Source organism: Asterias amurensis, chromosome 8 (genome assembly GCF_032118995.1).
Source record: "Asterias amurensis chromosome 8, ASM3211899v1".
Classification (NCBI taxonomy): domain Eukaryota; kingdom Metazoa; phylum Echinodermata; class Asteroidea; order Forcipulatida; family Asteriidae; genus Asterias; species Asterias amurensis.
The window spans coordinates 1,428,125-1,449,268 of NC_092655.1; the positions used below are offsets into that span (position 1 = coordinate 1,428,125).

At 42.2% G+C, this 21,144-nt stretch overlaps 1 protein-coding gene across 4 annotated transcripts in view; it reads left to right on the plus strand.

Moving 5' to 3' along the window:
• LOC139941034 (potassium channel subfamily K member 18-like) overlaps positions 1-21,144 on the plus strand; it is a 66,838-nt gene that overhangs the window by 29,505 nt on the left and 16,189 nt on the right. Inside the window, exons 2-3 of one of the 4 annotated variants that reach the window (XR_011786524.1) lie at positions 9,474-12,306; positions 16,083-16,197. Coding sequence is in view for 2 of the 4 variants with exons in the window: in XM_071937449.1 (XP_071793550.1) it covers positions 778-1,249; positions 9,474-10,276 (1,275 nt within the window). In the remaining 2 variants the exon portion in view is untranslated. Of the gene's footprint in view, positions 1-127; positions 1,250-9,473; positions 15,480-16,082; positions 17,219-21,144 lie in introns of those variants that run through there. The other 3 variants (XR_011786523.1, XM_071937449.1, XM_071937448.1) reach the window with 3 other exon arrangements.

Here is a 21,144-nt window from a genome sequence, read left to right on the forward strand (position 1 = left end):
GGAGATCGTGTTACATCGTAATGGGGGTCTTGAGTCGAGGCTACGAGCATCAACCAGCCGGGATCCATTGGTATATAAAGACAGTTGTGCAGTCACACAAGCAAATGAATACGCGATGATGAACAACATTGAAGATACCTTTTTCATCTACAGTTCAGGGGAGTATTTTTAACTGGTAGTACGGCCTAATCATCCTAACTGACGAACGTTCTAGATCTCATATTCAGTCACTGACGATGCTACATTAAGCTAATGGCTCTAAATATATGTGAACCATGTAAAAGGCATCATTCTTAACCCGTAAACATGATGCGTGTGTCGGTGATGATTCACCAAGAATTCTCCTCTCCACCACCACACAACTGTCCTCAGATGTCTGGAATCGCGTGGACTCCAGGACACAAGTAGCATGAGCAGAGACTAGATGAAGTCGTGGTATTTGGGTTTCCACCGTGACATTGAAAACATGGTAATGAGGTTTCGTGTCCGTATTTGGTGACTATTGGTTTGGATTTTTTTGAAGAAGACGCAATACAAGAGGAATGTTCTCGGAGTGGAGTTGTGGAGAAAGTGCCGAAAAGTGAATAAGAACTTTCGTTTTTGAAAATTAGGTAGATCAGCGAGAGAGTTGTACTGAACATCCTTCACAACAACTTACGTTGGAGTACGATGTAACAGGAAAACTTGTTTTAAAGATGTCTGTCAAGTTTTGAAAGCAACAAAGCTGCAGTTTTGATCTTTTTTTGAGCAGGGGAACTTCGCGGACCGTGAGCCAACATGAATGACCGAGAGAGGCGGTCAAACGACGCGGAGAGCCCGGGGCGTCCCGACGGGGAAGATGATGACCAGGGGGAAGTCGTTATGGAGGAATACTACGACGAGGGGCCTGACTACTGCAAGTTGGTCCAGCACTACTCACTGACCTACACCGCGCTGTTCGTCTCCCTTATTGTGTATGCCTGCATTGGTGCGGCCGTCTTCAAGGCTTTGGAGTTACCGGCAGAGTCCGAACTCTACCGGCAGGAACGCGCTGAGTACATCAGCAGACGGAACACTCTAATCAGTGCGCTGTGGAACGTCACGTCATCCTATGGGGACGAGGAGGAGGGTTGGAGGTATAAAGCAGTACTGGCCATCCATCGTCATGACCTGGAGACGGGGTCATTCGTCCGACCTGCCCATACACGCAAGGTTAAGTGGTCATTTGCTGGGGCATTGTTCTTCTCATGTACAGTGATTAGCACAATAGGTAGGCATTGTTTAGAAAGGGTCATCTTGTCTCATGTTAAACATTCGCGTTCCCTTTGGAACGATGTTCTCTATTTGGAACGCTTTGCGTTCCTGATTGTCCGGGAACGCCGTTCCACGTTCCCAACTGTGGGTACACTGAACGCAATTGTATTTATAAACCTTCCCGATGTTCCATTACGAACTAACGTAGGGTATGTTCTAATCGAAGCGTTCCTGTGTGGAAATCGTATTGTGTTCCATTATTAGAACAATATTATAAGAACGCACATTGTTCTTATTGAACATTAGGGATTCCGAATCCCGAAAAACAAAAGTTCAGCTCAAACTTTCCATGCGACTTTTATTGTAATCGTCGTTTAATTTTCCCAATAAAAAAAACCTCACGTTGACATAACCCAATATATGACCCTACCTTTAAGTGCATGATGATAAAGCCACCCCCCCCCCCCCAATTTGCTCAACAGAGTTAAGTCCTTGCCTCACCACAGCACTAAACCAACTCAGAGCAATTATTCTATCAACTAGACGTAACATTAATTGACATTTTCTGCTGATGATTGGCCCACTTACTCTGACCGACAGACCATTTGTTAAATTCTCAGACTTGTTTTGAGCGGTCCCGTTCGATGTTGGCTTAATAGTTTCAAGTCAATGGTTGTTTTACCCCCGCGCACGGCGAGACGGTTTTATCCATAAATGACTTTACTGAGACTGACGAGACGTTACTGCTGAGAAGACGGCATCAGCTGTCCGAACAAATCCCAAGACGCTGACCAAGGAATTCGGTGCTTGTTTTGGGAAAGACTACTTACTAGTTGCCATTTAGACGTTGCGAGATCAGGGGGGAAGCATTGTCATAAATATATGTCTTGTAGACAAGCATGCTGAGCATTACACGAAATTGCGTTGGACGAGAATGTGGAGTGATGTAAATTGGTCTCTTTTTGAACAATCTTTAACAGTTTGTTGTTTTGTGCTAATTGGTTGTAAATTATGCAATTTATAGAGACCCTTACGTGAAAACTACCTCCAACCTGGCTCCAACCAAGCGCTGAACAAAAAGTAAAAGTTAAAACTATATACACAAACGATAACAGAGAGCAGTCATCTTCAAACTGCATTTTTGTAGTCCACTTTCAATTCCACGTAATTTGCAAAAGAACAAAATGAAGTCATTCGTCTTCTTGAATGCATTCTGTTCAACTGTAGTTGCATTTACAACCGGAGCATGTCACACAGCAATCTTTAGCTCCCATGTAGACTCGTGGACAAGTCGTTATATAGCGACATAGCAATCTCGCGAAATAAGGAGCCGTGTCTCTATCACCGCGACAGGTATTTTAACGACTTTCCGCGATGCTCACTAATTCTGACAAATCACTCCACCTGCCCCGTAGGCCGCTGTTGAGGATATTGAGAGGGTGTGAGGCCAGGAGATGACTTGTTTGTCAGAGAGCAATTGAGATACATGGTCAAAGGCGACGTGGATGCGGGAGGCAAATTTATGACGGTGACAGCTTCTTAGATAAACACTTTGTGTTTGACATTATAAGTTATTGCGTTTTTGATCGCACTTCGAGGAATTTGGATTCGTTAGTATCTACTTCTGGGTGACAATGATTTTAAAGGAAGGTACGTTTTGGTTTTACCACTCTAACATTAATGGCAAACAAAACTTACTTAATAAGAAGTACAGCAGCTTTCGATTCTCAAATTGTATAAAGTTTCAAAGTTGAAATGGTGTTTTGGGGAAAAAAAGTATCATTTTGTAATCACCAACATTTGAGTCTGAGAAACGTTTCTGTCAGATACGCTTTTCAGACTAAAGTATTCCAATTGTTACGGATTATTCTCCCTGCGTGGACATAACCGCTCTGAATTTTTCTCAAAAACGTGACCACCTTTTGCAATTAAATTTTCACAGGTTGTGGATGGGATGTATAGACCTATCAATATTGATTATTATTCCGATTAAAATAATCGAATGTTGCAAAAACATAATACTCTGACTTTAAACCATTTTCAGCTCCCTTGGAATTATAAATCATGTGTTGCCCACCCATAAACAAGGCTAATTGACCATACGAAGCTAAATCAATCACACGAGCCATGCCTTCATGCCAATGTACTCCTGGATGAAGAGAAGCAATCATAGTTAATAATATGTTGTTACACATCACGTCTGTGATTCGAACCCACACCCTGCTGACTTATCCACAGAACTTTAGTCTGGTGCACCAACGCTCTCGTACACGACCCGCTACAGCTATACGCATACAACTGTCAAATCTCAAGTCATAACTGCATTTGAAATTTTGATTACAAATGATGCATCATTATGATTGCTCGCTGATGGGTCTTGTCACTATGTGCACTTTCTGCAAATATTTATTTTCAATGACAATCTGTCACCCTTTACTTTTGGAATTTTTCTCAGCGCTACAACCACAACCACAACAATGTTTATTTTCGCAATGGTGTATGCGATAAACATGCGATATTTGCGATAAACATGTGTTCCCTGTGTATAATAAAAGCTATAGGCCTAGATCAAAAGTTAACTCGTATCTGTTTGGCGTAAGAATATTGACGTCATAATTTGTCTTAATTGTAAACTGACTATTATTTTTGGACTCCGGTTCCCATGTCGAGATACTCATGGTATTCCTATGTAAATATACAATAGTTCTGGACTTAAAGGCAGTGGACACTATTAGTAATTGTCAAAGACTAGCCTTCACAGTTTGTGTATCTCAACATATGCATAAAATAACAAACCTGTGAAAATTTGAGCTCAATCGGTCATCGAAGTTGCGAGATAATAATGAAAGGAAAATAACCCTTGTCACACAAAGTTGTGTGCGTTTAGATGGTTGATTTCGAGACCTCAAGTTCTAAATCTGAGGTCTCGAAATCAAATTCGTGGAAAGTTACTTCTTTCTCGAAAACTATGGCACTTCAGAGGGAGCCGTTTCTCACAATGTTTTATACCACCAACCTCTCCCCATTACTCGTCACCAAGAAAGGTTTTATGCTAACAATTATTTTGAGTAATTACCAATAGTGTCCACTGCCTTTAAGATAGGCTGTGTGTAGAGTGTTTATGTCATGGCAAGACACTCGACGAGAGACGGCTTATTCTTAATGATAAAAACATATATATAACCAGTTCTAGGCAGTCACCATGAAGTGAAATAAAATCAGAATGAAGTTTTCACCTAACTTTACGTTTGAAATGATCAGAAACCTTCAGCTTGTCTTAGTTCGATGCTCATTTTACAATAACCGTGGGCTTAGTGCCCTGGTCGTTTTGGTCAATAACATTCCATTATTCTTTCTCAGCTCCATTGGGAGTATCAGCCCCGGGCTGCCACGGCGCTCCAAAGGCATTTTCAAACATAATATCCCCTCCTAGCTAGACTTGATTCAAGTCCCGTTCTCGTGCGAGAGGTCCCTAAGCATTATACCCGCAGTCAAAATGTGTAGCTGTCGTGTGGAACGGGTTGGGAAATGCAGAGCGATGGCTTGAGTCAAGTCTACTCCTCGCATTGTGTAACCTCTAGAAACTTATATGTGCGTTAAATATGGTCAAAAAGTGTCAAAACCGAGAAAAACAACATAAAAAACTTGTTGATGCAGACTTCGGTGAGAGTGCAGTTGATTTGATATGCTAATTTAAATGACCCGATATATCCCCACGGCGTTTCAAAAATCCAGTCACAACTGCTGAAGTTCATTGTAATTTATTCGTCATCTCAGATGTCTTTTCGAAATAACGGCTTGTGACCCTCGGGCTTTGAGACTCCCTGCCATTGTGAATCGTTGCAAGCTTTGGGGGCGTTATCGAAACCACGGTTCAGGCTTGGACTCCAGCCTGTGTGGGACTCACTCCCTCTGTTTAAAGCCCCGTTAGGAAAGCACACGATGTCTAAAATTAATAACAGACGGGGCCAAAGTCTAAACCCAAGCTCAACCCGTGGTTTTGATAACGGCCAAACTTCATAGCATTTCCCCATAGTGCGTTTTTCTTCTCCGTTCACACGACTGACAGGTTTATTTGAAATAATTGGCGGGTTGCTGTGATGTGTCGCAAGGTGAGCTGCCGCCGTTCATTGCGCCTTACTGACCCCATCAGCCCTCTCGGAACATCTTTGTCTGTGTGATACCAGATCCCTGGAGTGGGAGTTAAAGGGAAGGTACACATTTGGTTATTGTCAAAGACCAGTCTTCTCACTTGGTGTATCCCAACATAAGCATAAAATAACAAGCCTGCGGAAATTTGAGCTAAATTGGTCATCGAAGTTGCGAGAAAATGATGAGAGAAAAAACACCCTAGTTAGATGAATTTGTGTGCTTTCAAATAGGAATAACCTCTTTCTCAAAATCTTTCCTACTTCAGAGGGAGCCGTTTCTCACAATGTTTTATACTATCAACAGCTCTTCAATACTCGTTACCAATTCAGTTTTTGTTTTGAGTAATTACCAAAAGTGTACCTTCCCTTTAAAAGGACGTCGTTTACCAACGGATAGACCCATCTCATGCGAGGAGTTTGAAATATGCAATGAGTTCACGAAGGATATCATTTTCTAGGAACTAGAGTGTATTTTTAACTTTAGCCCGATGTGGACTCAATAAGAATATTCTTTAACAAAAATGTTTTGCCTTCCTCGATCTTAAAGGCAGGGGTGATTGCGAGCTGACAAAATAGTCGCAGACAGTGTTCGTGTTGTATATGGTTAACCTTTTGAAAAAGCTAATCTGCAACCTTACTTGGTAACGAGTGTGGGGAGAGGTTAATAGTATAAAAGGCTTCCGCTAAAGTGAAGTAGCTTTTGAGAAAGAGGTAATTTTGATTTTGAAACCTCAGATTTAGAATTTGTTGGTCTCGAAATCAAGCATCTGAAAGCACACAACTTCGTGTGACAAGGGTGTTTTTTTCTTCATTATTATCTCGCAACTTCGATGACCGATTGAGCTGAAATGTTGGCAGGTTTGTTATTTTATGCGTATGTTGAGATACAGCAAGTGAGAAGACTGTTTTTGACAATTACCAATCGTGTCCACTGTCTTTAATCCGTTTTGTGAGTCAGGAGAAAATAGTGGAAAACCTGCACAATTTTCAGCATGTAAACACTTTGTGCCGTTACAGGTGATGGAGACATCATCAAGGTTGATTTATGGGAATGAATGTGCTTGATGTTGAATGTTTAGACAATTTGAACATACCGTCAAGTTTCGCACTCGCTATTCCATACGTCATACTTGGAGATTATGTGAGAAGATATCGGTCAATTGATGGGAGATTGTTGGATGTTGACATGTGATTTGGCGTGGCTGAATATGTATAGGCCAAGAATACTTTGAATTGGCATGCTCACGATAATATTGACTATGAGGCTCTGGGTCAATTTAATTAAAGCTGCTTAAAGGCAGTGGACACTATTGGTAATTGTCAAAGACTAGCCTTCACAGTTGGTGTATCTCAACATATTTTTTTATGCATAAAATAACAAACCTGTGAAAATTTGAGCTCAATTGGTCATCGAAGTTGCCAGATAATAGTGAACGAAAAAACACCCTTGTCGCACGAAGTTGGATGCGTTTAGATGGTTGATTTCGAGACCTCAAATTCTAAATCTGAGGTCTCGAAATCAAATTCGTGGAAAATTACTTCTTTCTCGAAAACTATGGCACTTCAGAGGGAGCCGTTTCTCACAATGTTTAATACCATCAACCTCTCCCCATTACTCGTCACCAAGAAAGGTTTTATGCTAGTCCACTGCCTTCAAGCACATAGACCTTATACTCGGTTCCTGCGTTTTTGGCATGAATGAGGTGCATGCTGGAGTAGCTAGCGATCAAATTTGATCTCTAGCTAGACCAGCATGCACCTCGTTCATTAGTTTGCGCTTGCGCAATGGGTATTTGCGAAAACGGTCAACTCATGGAACATTTCAGTGTCACTCAGTCGTTCTTTCGAGATAATGTTATCAGGATAAAACTTTTAAAATATCTTTCCAATTCCAACAATGCTCATTTAATTACAAACGATTTCTGTATCTCAAAGCGCCAATTCTAAAAAGCAACTTACCAATTTAATAGTAGTGCTCACGAAATAAGTAAACACACAGCTAAGTAAACACACAGCTGCCGCTGAGTGGCAAAGCAGTGCTATGTTCGGCACAGCTAGCGCATTTAAAACTCTTGTACAAAAATGCACTTTATTCATAAAGTAATTTTCCTTTTAGCAAATGTTTTGGCCAATATTTAGGTCAAAGTTCTGTTTATCTCTTCAATTTTGTCCGTCGAAGCTGCTTTGGTCTTCAGCTTAGCTTAAAAAGTTAGCCAAATCAAAGTCACTCGTCAGTTTTATAATCGTTATACCATGCACCGAAGTTTTCATCTCGCTGCAGTAATTTGCAAAATAGTTGATTGCATACCAGACATAAGAAAAATGGCTCAAGAATGCAAATTTGATCCGAGAGAGTTTGCGGTGTAGGCGAGGGTTATAGACGATTAAGATCGGGCTAGCGGGCTGCAGCTGTAATGATCAGATCCCAGTGCCAATAAAGGCCGTGGACACTATTGGTAATTGTCAAAGACCAGTCTTCTCACTTGGTGTATCTCAACGTATGCATATAATATCAAACCTGTGAAAACTTGAGCTCATTTGGTCAATGAAGTTGCAAGATAATCAAGAAAGAAAAAACACCCTTGTCACACGAAGTTGTGTGCTTTTAGATGGTTGATTTCGAGACCTCAAATTCTAAATCTGAGGTCTCGAAATCAAATTTGTAGAAAATTACTTCTTTCACGAAAACTATGTCACTTCAGAGGGAGTCGTTTCTCACAATATTTTATACTATTAACCTCTCCCCATTACTCGTCACCAAGTAAGGTTTTATGCTAATAATTATTGTGAGTAATTACCAATAGTGTCCACTGCCTTTAAGCTAGCTATAAAGAATGCGTCTTTGTCGTGTCCATTGTGTCACGGTTCAATCACACTTGTAAAGCTGCAAAGGGGGACAGACTGTTTTACTCCTTCAACCTCGGTCTGGGCACAGTGATTATGAATGCTTGCTGATTAAGAAGATTAGTTATTCAATAACATTTCTTTTCTGTGTAATACTTTTTCCATCTGAGATTTAATCTCAAACTAGTCGGCCTATCTGGACACCCCCCCCCCCCCACAAACTCCTAAAACTCGGTTGTTACAACCTAAATTAACGACAATTTGTTTACATACTGAACATTAGCACAGATTTGCTATTTCATGTAAAATGGTTTGTCAAAAAAACAAAAACAAAAATCATGAACACTGTCTCTGATTTTTTTTTGTTCAGCTCCACCATTCCTATTTAATACAGTCATTTACTACGCAACGAAATCGAGGCTGAGAGAGCAAATAAATTGTCGGTTCCCGGTTTGGTGTACTTCATAATATACCGGTTTTCATGTTTGGTATTGCACACACACACCATGATTGTGAAGACATAGACGGTATCCAGCATGGGTGCATTCGAGTTTAGGACTGTATAAGCATCCTATGTTCAATCCACATAATTGAAATGACATTCGCATCTGTAGACTTGCAGCACGCTGTTATACTTGAATTGGAAAGGTCTATCTCTTGATTAGAGAATACGCTAACACTACGGCGTCACACCTGAAATATTCAACTATTTAAAACTTCTACATGCCTTGGTAAAACATTTGAAGAGGTATACATTATGTGCTCATTAAGTGGCATGATATACCCCACCCTTCCAGCCTAATTGTGTCACCACTGTTCGGGAAATATCAGTGAATATTTCGAGCTAGGATTTTGTTGGTTAGGTCTACTTCTTCACAAAATGTCTAATGAGAGTGATGTGTGAAGCTTATCATGGTGTGGAGGACAAGAATAAGTCAGAAATAATAGTCTCTATTGAGGGAGTGAGATTGGCTCTGAAAAAAGGCCGTTTTGGGTCTCGACGTTTGCGAACAGTGTGCTCGTCTTTAGGAGAAAAGTCTCATGGTTGCAATGAGCTGCATCAAATCTCAAAATCACCGCGACAAACATTAACGACTTGTCCATAAGACTACGATCTCATCATTGCGAAAAGAAAGATCTAGGCCTGCCCTTGACTACAACCCTCACTCTTCCCAAGGGGCTGAACATTCTTCCCATTGACTCAATTTTAACATGTGCCGTCTTTCTGTTTGTATCATCTTGCAGGTTACGGTAACATAGCACCAGTCACCAAAGGCGGTCGAGTATTCTGCATCATCTACGCCGTGTTCGGCATTGCAATGTTACTCCTAGTCCTCGCTAGCATCGGCTCACTGTTCGCCCGCGGTGCCACTCTGACGTACCGCCTGCTTCATTTGAATATTCAAATGGCAAAGGGACTAGCCCCGCCCCCGAAGAAGGAGAAGAAGTTACGACCGGTCCGTGTGCCGGCACCCGGTGAGCAGGGCGAAGGAGGTGCAGAGTGTCAGGGCATGCCGTTGCATGAGGAGGATAAACGCCCTGACATGGACGATGTGATACGGGACATTTGGAGCAACGAGCCGGAGATACCTCCGGGTGATATACCTCCAATGAGGGTCATGACCCTCAAAGAGCCAGCTGGGGATCAGGAGGAAGGAGGTGAGCGTCCCGCTAAGAAGAAACACCAAACAGAGGAGGAAGAAGACGGTGGGGATGAACAAGAGCAGGTTGATATACCATTGAGCATTGTACTAGTGTTTGCCTTGATGTACGTGTGCGTACTAGCAGGTCTTCTATCCGTCTGGGAGCAACAGTGGGACTACTTTGAAGCCTTTTACTTCTCTTTTATCACTCTGACCACAATCGGCTTCGGGGACTTGACCCCAGTGCACCAGAAGAACCTCCTGGGCTGCACGTTCTTCATCCTACTCGGCATGGCGATCATGTCCATGTGCATTGCGCTTGCGCAGGAGATCATCATGAAGAAAGTGGCGTGGATCAGTGAGAAGGTGGGCGTGGCACTCATCAAGGCTAAACCCGCATCGTAACATAACAGTTTGCTATGATGAACTTTAACCTTTGACTTCTCGCGCACCAGAAAGGTGGATGCTCACCCCCTTTTATTCCGCGTTAAACTTAGACTGGTCCCCTGTCTTTATCCGCAAGAAAAAGGACAGGTGTTAAATTTGTATACATTGTAGCCTACGTCGAATTTAACTGCGAATCTCCCGCCAGGACCACGAATGCCATGTAAAATGAATGCAGGGAGGTCAAAGGTGACTATGAAGGTCTAGTATAGCATAAATTTAAAACGAGCCTCGAAGTGTGATGTCAGATGTTCAGACTAGCGGGAGTCTGCTTAATGCTTAAAAGTGAACGGGAGAATAAAGCAAACCGAACAGGTTGTAAAGGCTCCGATGAGTATTGCCTATAAGCAGATTGAGCACATTACCACTACCACGTGATTTGATAATGGATGACGTAACGCGTGCTACGCCAATCAAAATGGCAAGAATGCATGACCGAAGTTATTTATAATGTACTAGCCAAGTTCATTTTGATGTGAGATGCAAGGAGGGTTATCTACATATAGACGTACGTTTAGAGTTTATAAAAAGGAAAACAGTCAGCTTCAAAAAGTTGGTCTTCGGGAGCTACATGGTGTGTGTGGGGACTGAGGCGGGGGCCGGACCCCCTGAGCACCGATAGTCTGGATTCACGCCTGCATCGTCCAACCCGCTTATAGGAATAAACACTGGAATGTTATTTAGGCTACACATTTGTAAATTGTTAACAATAATTAATTTGTATGATATATAAATAATATTTATCGAAACTGCACCCGGTACTCGTACAATCTGGATCCTTACTCAACAGTGTAAGTTAATAATGCCTACTGCTTTGTACATAGTCAATTAAAAAATACAAACTTATTTGGGTTGTGGAAAAACCATGAATTGGCTAAGTTCGCACAAGGAAAACCTCGTCGACTGGAGTACGATATTGTGTGCCCAATTTCTTACAGCTGTCTTAGCAAAGCACATCAATTCCATACTTTTGTATTAACCATGGAGGAAGAAAACTCCTCCATGGTTTAACCAGCAGAAATTGTATGTGTTTAATTGGTTGCTGGTATCTAGGCAGTGGACACTATTGATAATTACTTAAAATATTTATTATCATAAAACCTACTTGGTAATGAGTAATAGGGAGCTGTTGATAATATAAAACATTGTGAGAAACGGCTCCCTCTTTCGAGACCTCAAGTTTAGAATTTGAGGTCTCGAAATCAAACATCTGAAAGCACACAACTTCGTGTCACAAGGGTGTTTTTCTTTCATAGTTATTTGGCAACTCCGCCGACCAATCGAGCTAACACTTTCACAGGTGTGTTATTTTATGCATACGTTGAGATACACCAAGCGAGAAGACTTGTCTATGACAATTACCAATAGTGTCCACTGTCTTTAAATGGTGCGCTTGGCAGAAAGTGTTTAGAACATTTTTCTTTGTAAGCAGCTCTATGAAATTGGGCCCTGTTCGTATTTCTGTGTGACCATAGAGCAAGGAATGGTATAATGAACTTACTGTTGTTTACTATAATAATTAATTATGGAGGTTGACTGATGTTGATTGAAAAAATATACAAAATTGCTGTGCGAATTGCATGAACGACTTATTTATTTATTATTTATACTTATTTATTTATAAGACAGGATAAAAAAAGTGGATTTTAAGCCAAAACCTAATCTTTTTAAATAAACATTTTTATATGTGGTCTTCAGATATCATTTAAAAGGTTTTATACATCAAAACAAGTAGTAAAACACTGTTAGATAATCGCAAACAAATTGCACTTAAGTTAGTGAGAAGTACTATTTTACTATTGAAAGGTGGGTAGACATAATGATTGACTTTAAACAAAGAATTGCTTATGCGTGACACTTGAGGGCGCTCTCATTTTTTGTGATGTCACGTGTGCTACGAACTACACACATGTCAGAACGGTCGCTGTCAAAACAAACGCAGAAATAGGTGGCTGGTAGTATCTTTCGTTTTAAAGCAAGAAAACCAAAAGGTAAGACAGTTTTACTTATGTTCCACATCATACTTTTTCAAAAAGAATCCTTTTAATTTGAAAGGGTTCTTTATCAATTTAGTCCGAAACTAAAGCCCAATCCAAACGGTGATGTCCAGCTAGGTCCAGGAACTGGGAAAGCAAGCAATAGCATCGTATCTGCACCCTCCCTAGCTAGTAGTAGTACTAATAGTACTAGTTGCCTATTTTATTTATTAAAATTATAACGAAATCAGACTATTTTAAAATTTGTATGCCATGCCGTTAATGTCGATCTTGACAAAAATGTAGTACGCGATCCTCACGCGTTCTGGGCACTGTTGGTAATTGTCAAATACCAGTCTTCTCTACAAATATGCATAAAAAAATATAAAAAAAAGGTGAAAATGTGAGCTCAAGTGGCCATCGAGAGGGATAACTTTCCGTATGGCGCCACCACTTTTTCACTCATTTTTACAAAAAGGGATATATCAATCAGGTAAATTAGATACTATATTATTTTATTTCGAATGAAAAAGTGGTGGCGCCATACGGAAACTTTTCCCATCGAAGTTGTGAGATAATAATGGAAGAAAAAAAACTATGCTTGATTTCGGGACCGAAAATTCTGAATCTGAGGTCTCGAAATCTAATTCGTGGAAAACTAGTTCTTTCTAGAAATCTATGTGTTACTTCAGAGAAAGCTGTTTCTCACAATATTGTATACTTTACTTTCAACATCTCCCCCTTTACTCGTCACCAAGTAAGGTTTTGTGCCAATAATTATTTTGAGTATTTACCAATAGTTTCCACTGCCTTTAAGGAAGAAAATATATTACATTTATATGGGGATTTTACTTTAAGAATGGTGTCAGGTTTGTGTATGAAGACAAGTGTACATCTCATTACCTGTAGTCGTTGTTTTTATCTTAAATATCTTATGAGGTTATCATCAAACAAAATGTTACCAATAAACAGTACATTTTGACCAGGGCCCAGTTACCAGCAAACATTCAATGTCACATACCAAATGTAATTGTTATACCTCTGAAACAAACTGTGAAGTTTGATTGGTTGAGAACCAATCACGTGACGCGCAACAAAAACGCATGTTGCATGGCTCGACTGGCTGGATAACATGAAAAGTGATGTACACATGTGTACATCACCTTGATCGTTCCCAGCATTGGTGTGGTCGATTTCCAGCGCTGTGTACGAAACAACCGCGGATACGAGGGAATTGTTTCTTGTTCGTCTGCTAGTTAAACTTGATGAATAGTTCGTCGTAATAATGTTTGAAGATGACAACAGAACTTCGAGAAGAGGAATAACAATTAAACAAAGGTATAACAAAACAATTGTTGCACGCTGTGACTGGGGTCCATGGGTTTTGTACACCCTCGAGGGGAAATGCCACCCTCGGCTTTGCCTCGGGTGGCATTTTCCCCCTCGTGTGTACAAAACCCCTTGGACCCCGTCACAGCGTGCAACAATTGTATACTGGTATCCTGCTTAGCAAACAATCAAGTAAACATTATTTTTCTGCTTTAGTAAGCAGCTCCATGAAATTGGGCCCAATGTAGTATCTTGCCTACCTGGGCATATCCTGGAAGATACAAAATAATGATAGATTCCAGTACAAACAAGTGACTAACTTTGCCTCTTACTCTAGGATTGTAAACTAAAGAGGAGACAAATTCTTAAAAGGCAGTGGACACTATTGGTAATGACTCAAAATAATGATTAGCATAAAACCTTCACATGGTAATGAGTAATGGGGAGAGGTTGATAGAATAAAATATTGTGAGAAACAGCTCCCGCTGAAGTAGCGTAGTTTTCGAGAACAAAGTAATTTTCCACGAACTTGATTTTGAGACCCCAGATTTGGAATTTTGAGGTCTCAAAGGCAAGCATCTGAAAGCACACAACTTCGTGTTACAAGGGTGTTTTTTCTGTTGTAATTATCTCGCAACTTCGACGATCAATTCATTGAGCTAAAAGTTTCACAGGTTTGTTATTTTATGCATATATAGCCAAGTGAGACTACTGATCTTTTACAATTACCAAAAGTGTCCACTGTCTTTAGAGTTGACATTTTCTTGTATTTTAAAAGAAACTATTATTATGAAGTTTGATTGATGTTGTACATTATTTGTATAAAACGTTTATCTGCAAGTTTGCATGCATTTACCTTTGAATAATAACAAAAAAAGTGCAATTATTACTGGATTGTTGTTAACAAAAGAATGTATAAATAAATTTACAATGTATGGGTTTTTGGTATAACCTAATGACTTTTTGGGAACTGTGTGTGTGTCTGTGTGGACTTTCAGCATTGGCACAATTTAAGTAGTAACTTCCCAAAATGAAACAGCCTTTGCCTTGTTATAGAAATACTCCAAACATAAATAAGGGAATAAAAGGGTAGCGACTCGCTCTTTCACGGCCGTTTAGAACCGGCAGGTGGTTGCCGTGTGATAAAGGCTCCGTTTGTGCGCATGCGCGTCTTGGTGCAACACGTTCTTGTTTTCCTTTCATACACAGCGCGGCCAACTCACATCGCCTGTTACAAGAAACATCTTGCACCAAGACTAGCGCTTCTTAATAAAGGCCCCCTTTGAGAAAATTGTAAATTTCTACTGCAGGGCATTTGAAGGGCACCAAGGCAATGATCAGGGGGTATGAGGCAATCGCCTCCTCAGCCTACGTGAAGTATCATGCCTGCTTTCTTAAAAATGGAATGCCCTGCAGCAGTACATTTTTTTCGTTGGTTGCAACAAACTGCTAGAAACTTAAATAGAGGGCGCTATTGCATAATATGATCATTTGGGATCATTGGGCCTCTTGGTGGTAGTGGTTTGAATATCATGAACAAAGTAGACTTGTGGACAAGTCGTCAGTGGTCTGCCGCGGTGAGATAGTCGATTTGTGGTGTGCTCTCGCGAGATCACTGCTCTCGCGCATACTGCTGGATGCCAACTTCTATTCCCAATAACTGTATTTGTGAGAGCAGTAGTCTCGCAGGGGCAGCAGTCTCGCAAGAATATCTTTGGGAGATTTGGAATCTATTCTATAGAGTCAGAATGCTGTCACCGCGACAGACATCTAACGACTTGTCCACAAGTCTATGAACTAAGCTGTGTATCATTTTCTTTTTGTATATTGCGGAGACTTTGAAGGAAAATAAATATAGACGCCCTTCATGAAAGTTGTGTTGGTCACTTGCAATCTATTATAGTCGTGTATTCTCTTGTTTAAATAAACAAACTTAAAGGGAAGGTACACATTTGCTAATTACTCAAAACAAATATTAACTTTAAAACTGACTTGGTAACAAGCATTGGAGAGCTGTTGATAGTATAAAACATGTAAAACAGTGGGAAACGATTCCCTCTGATGCTCTGAAGTAACGTAGTTTTTGAGAAAGATGTAATATCTCACTAAAATAATAAAAGACTTCTAGCTAGAAGTTATTATTAAACTTATTATTCGATGGATAAGTTTGAGAGAGATCACTGCTAAAGTTCATACCAGGTCCATACTTGGTGGCACGGTTGGCTTGTGCATAAAGCGCTCGCCTCTCACCAAGGTGACCCTGGTTCGATTCCCGGTCGGGGCCATATGTGAGTTGAGTTGTGCGTTGGTTCTCTGCTGTGCCACGAGGGTTTTCCAGACTCCAGTTTTTCCTCCCTCAGGAAAAAATCAAACACTTTCGATCTTGGCTGTGGTGAAATGCCTTTAAATATGTATTTTAGTCAAGCTAATGTTCCAAATTCTACAATTTGTTTGCATTGCAGGAAGGCTTCCTATATCTCCAAAAGTCCAAATAGATCGACCATCATCAATGACTGGTTCAGACTGTCTCATGATAGATGAGCTGCACTTTCCAGTTAAAGGCCCTGGACACTATTGGTAATTACTCAAAATAATTATTAGCATAAAACCTTACTTGGTAATGAGAAATGAGTAATTTTGCACGAATCTAATTTTGAGACCTCAGAATTAGATTTTGAGGTCTCGAAATCAAGCATCTGAAAGCACACAACATGTGACAAGGGTGTTTTTTCTTTCATTATTATCTCGCAACTTCAACGACCAATTGAGCACAAATTTTCACAGGTTTGTTACTTTATGCATATAATGTTGAGATACACCAAGTGAGAAGACTGGTCTTTGACAATTACCAATAGTGTCCAGTGCCTTTAAAGGCACTGGACACTATTGGTAATTACTTTGGAAAACCTACACTGTATTTCCTGCAGTATTTCTAGCAATGAAATCAAACACCACACCATCGTCATCGTCATGTTATCCAGTCCGCACCAACGTTTCCTTTGGAATTTTGGCTAATAACAAAAGCAGCCGGAGGAAGCAGCCATGCCTGCGTCCACTTTCATAAAGCCAGTAAGCACAAAAACTTGCTAAGCATAGTAGCATCTGAAAGTATTGCTGAACAGAAGCAGAAACAGGTTACCAGTCAAATGACATTAAGTTTACACTGTTGTGACTGGTGCCCCACTCAATATTTGTTAAGCAGTACTTTTTTTTTAACAGCTTCATGAAATTGGGCCCTGATGTTATAAGAGTGATCCCAGTTTGTCGCTCGTACCTTGAAGTCCACAGTACAAAAAACATGTGTTTTTGAAAAATCAGAACCACAATTTTTTTCAAGAACTCTTCCCCTGAACGAGTTTAATGATTATTAAGATGTGAGCGGAAGTTCTGAATTTTGCCACGAGTCAGTTTCTTTGTATCTTTTGTCGACAACGTATTAAACAAATTTAGTCTCAAATGTCAAAGAGAATTTGGTGAACCAAAATGATTTTCTCTTTGCTGTAAAGACTTTTTATATTTTTGATAACAAATAATCGATGTGAATTTCAGTTGATTTTTTTGGTCTGTACCTGAATATGTATCAGTGCATTAAGGATGAAGCAGTAATTCTTTTGTAAGTTTTTCATTTATATAACTGAATAAAAAAAAGGAAAAAATACATAAAGGAAATTATACTTGAATGTATATATTATACAGAATTATTAAATCAACAGTGTCATTATCATAATGCAATGCGCAATCTGTTTTTATTGTTTTTGTGTAAATGTTTAGTGTTTGGATTCCGTCCAACAATTTCAGGGTTAGGGTAAAGGCTGGAAAAGGATTATCGTAAATATAACCAGTTTTTATGTAGCGCTGTTCACACGCGAAGGGCATCTCAAAACGCTTCAACATTGTTACCTCTGGTCACTGAGCCTTAAATTATTCCTTAAACCATCTCAGCTCCCATGGGGTATACAGCCTGTGTAACATATATTAGGCCAAATCTATCACAAGAACCATCTCTGCCTTCACATTTATACCCAATATAAGCATGTGGGTGTGGGTGGAGTTTGGGACGGGGTTAGGAAGGGATGGTTTTTGGCTACAGGGTTTACTGTGTATGATCAGCTGTGCATACATCCTATTCTTGGGTTATGTGCCCATCTCTTAATAGGCTTGATAAGTGTTGATGGCAAGCAGACACAGCCATGCATGATGCTTCACTAAGCCACTATGACTCTACAAAAACACTCAAAACTCAAACCTACCCCTTGTCCAAACTTTAACCAAATTAAACCCTACTCATTCCCGAGCCCTTACACCTACCCTTTCCCTTCACCCTTACCTGAAGGTAATAGGTCTTGCCCCGCCCTATTCCTTGAAGGAATTTCTCTTTATCCTTATATACCCCTTTTCTCGCCCCAACTCTATCCGTTGCCCAAACTCTACCGTAAGACCTAACTCTACTAGTCCCTTCCCAAGCCCTTACCCCTTTACCCAACCCTTCACCATGTCTCGCCCCAACTCTATCTGTTGCCCAAACTCTACCCTTACCTAACCATACTAGTCCCTTCCCAAGCCCTTACCCCTTTACCCAACCCTTCACCATGTCCTGCCCCAACTCTATCCGTTGCCCGAACTCTACCGTAAGACCTAACTCTACAAGTCCCTTCCCGAGACCTTACCCCTTACCCTATCTCTTTATCCTTACAAACCCCTTTTCTCATCCCAACTCTATCCAGTGCCTAGACTCTACCCTTACCTAACACTACTAGCCCCATCGCGAGGACTTGCCCCTGACCCTATCCCTTCATCCCTACAAACCACATGTCCTGCCCCAACTCTATCCGTTGCCCAAACTCTACCCTTACCTAACCCTACTAGTCCCTTCCCAAGCCCTTACCCCTTTACCCAACCCTTCACCATGTCTAGCCCCAACTCTATCCGTTGCCCAAACTCTACCCTTACCTAACCCTACTAGTCCCTTCCCGAGCCCTTACCCCTTTACCCAACCCTTCACCATGTCTAGCCCCAACTCTATCCGTTGCCCAAACTCTTCCCTTACCTAACCCTACTAGTCCCTTCCCAAGCCCTTACCCCTTTACCCAACCCTTCACCATGTCCTGCCCCAACTCTATCCGTTGCCCAAACTCTACCCTTACCTAACCCTACTAGTCCCTTCCCGAGCCCTTACCCCTTTACCCAACCCTTCACCATGTCTAGCCCCAACTCTATCCGTTGCCCAAACTCTTCCCTTACCTAACCCCACTAGCCCCTTCCCAAGCCCTTACCCCTTTACCCAACCCTTCACCATGTCTAGCCCCAACTCTATCCGTTGCCCAAACTCTACCCTTACCTAACCCTACTAGTCCCTTCCCAAGCCCTTACCCCTCTACCCAACCCCTCACCATGTCTAGCCCCAACTCTATCTGTTGCCCTAAACTCTACCCTTACCTAACCCCACTAGTCCCTTCCCGAGCCCTTACCCCTTTACCCAACCCTTCACCATGTCTAGCCCCAACTCTATCCGTTGCCCAAACTCTACCCTTACCTAACCCTACTAGTCCCTTCCCAAGCCCTTACCCCTTTACCCAACCCTTCACCATGTCTAGCCCCAACTCTATCCGTTGCCCAAACTCTTCCCTTACCTAACCCCACTAGCCCCTTCCCAAGCCCTTACCCCTTTACCCAACCCTTCACCATGTCTAGCCCCAACTCTATCCGTTGCCCAAACTCTACCCTTACCTAACCCCACTAGCCCCTTCCCAAGCCCTTACCCCTTTACCCAACCCTTCACCATGTCTAGCCCCAACTCTATCTGTTGCCCTAAACTCTACCCTTACCTAACCCCACTAGTCCCTTCCCGAGCCCTTACCCCTTTACCCAACCCTTCACCATGTCTAGCCCCAACTCTATCCGTTGCCCAAACTCTTCCCTTACCTAACCCTACTAGCCCCTTCCCAAGCCCTTACCCCTTTACCCAACCCTTCACCATGTCTAGCCCCAACTCTATCCGTTGCCCAAACTCTTCCCTTACCTAACCCCACTAGCCCCTTCCCAAGCCCTTACCCCTTTACCCAACCCTTCACCATGTCTAGCCCCAACTCTATCCGTTGCCCAAACTCTACCCTTACCTAACCCCACTAGCCCCTTCCCAAGCCCTTACCCCTTTACCCAACCCTTCACCATGTCTAGCCCCAACTCTATCCGTTGCCCAAACTCTTCCCTTACCTAACCCCACTAGCCCCTTCCCAAGCCCTTACCCCTTTACCCAACCCTTCACCATGTCTAGCCCCAACTCTATCCGTTGCCCAAACTCTACCCTTACCTAACCCCACTAGCCCCTTCCCAAGCCCTTACCCCTTTACCCAACCCTTCACCATGTCTAGCCCCAACTCTATCCGTTGCCCAAACTCTTCCCTTACCTAACCCCACTAGCCCCTTCCCAAGCCCTTACCCCTTTACCCAACCCTTCACCATGTCTAGCCCCAACTCTATCTGTTGCCCAAACTCTACCCTTACCTAACCCTACTAGCCCCTTCCCAAGCCCTTACCCCTTTACCCAACCCTTCACCATGTCTAGCCCCAACTCTATCTGTTGCCCAAACTCTACCCTTACCTAACCCCACTAGCCCCTTCCCAAGCCCTTACCCCTTTACCCAACCCTTCACCATGTCTAGCCCCAACTCTATCCGTTGCCCAAACTCTTCCCTTACCTAACCCTACTAGTCCCTTCCCGAGCCCTTACCCCTTTACCCAACCCTTCACCATGTCTAGCCCCAACTCTATCCGTTGCCCAAACTCTTCCCTTACCTAACCCTACTAGTCCCTTCCCGAGCCCTTACCCCTTTACCCAACCCTTCACCATGTCTAGCCCCAACTCTATCCGTTGCCCCAACTCTACCCTTACCTAACCCTACTAGTCCCTTCCCAAGCCCTTACCCCTTTACCCAACCCTTCACCATGTCTAGCCCCAACTCTATCCGTTGCCCAAACTCTTCCCTTACCTAACCCTACTAGCCCCTTCCCAAGCCCTTACCCCTTTACCCAACCCTTCACCATGTCTAGCCCCAACTCTATCCGTTGCCCAAACTCTTCCCTTACCTAACCCCACTAGTCCCTTCCCGAGCCCTTACCCCTTTACCCAACCCTTCACCATGTCTAGCCCCAACTCTATCCGTTGCCCCAACTCTACCCTTACCTAACCCTACTAGCCCCTTCCCAAGCCCTTACCCCTTTACCCAACCCCTCACCATGTCTAGCCCCAACTCTATCCGTTGCCCAAACTCTACCCTTACCTAACCCCACTAGCCCCTTCCCAAGCCCTTACCCCTTTACCCAACCCTTCACCATGTCTAGCCCCAACTCTATCCGTTGCCCAAACTCTACCCTTACCTAACCCCACTAGCCCCTTCCCAAGCCCTTACCCCTTTACCCAACCCTTCACCATGTCTAGCCCCAACTCTATCTGTTGCCCAAACTCTTCCCTTACCTAACCCTACTAGCCCCTTCCCGAGCCCTTACCCCTTTACCCAACCCTTC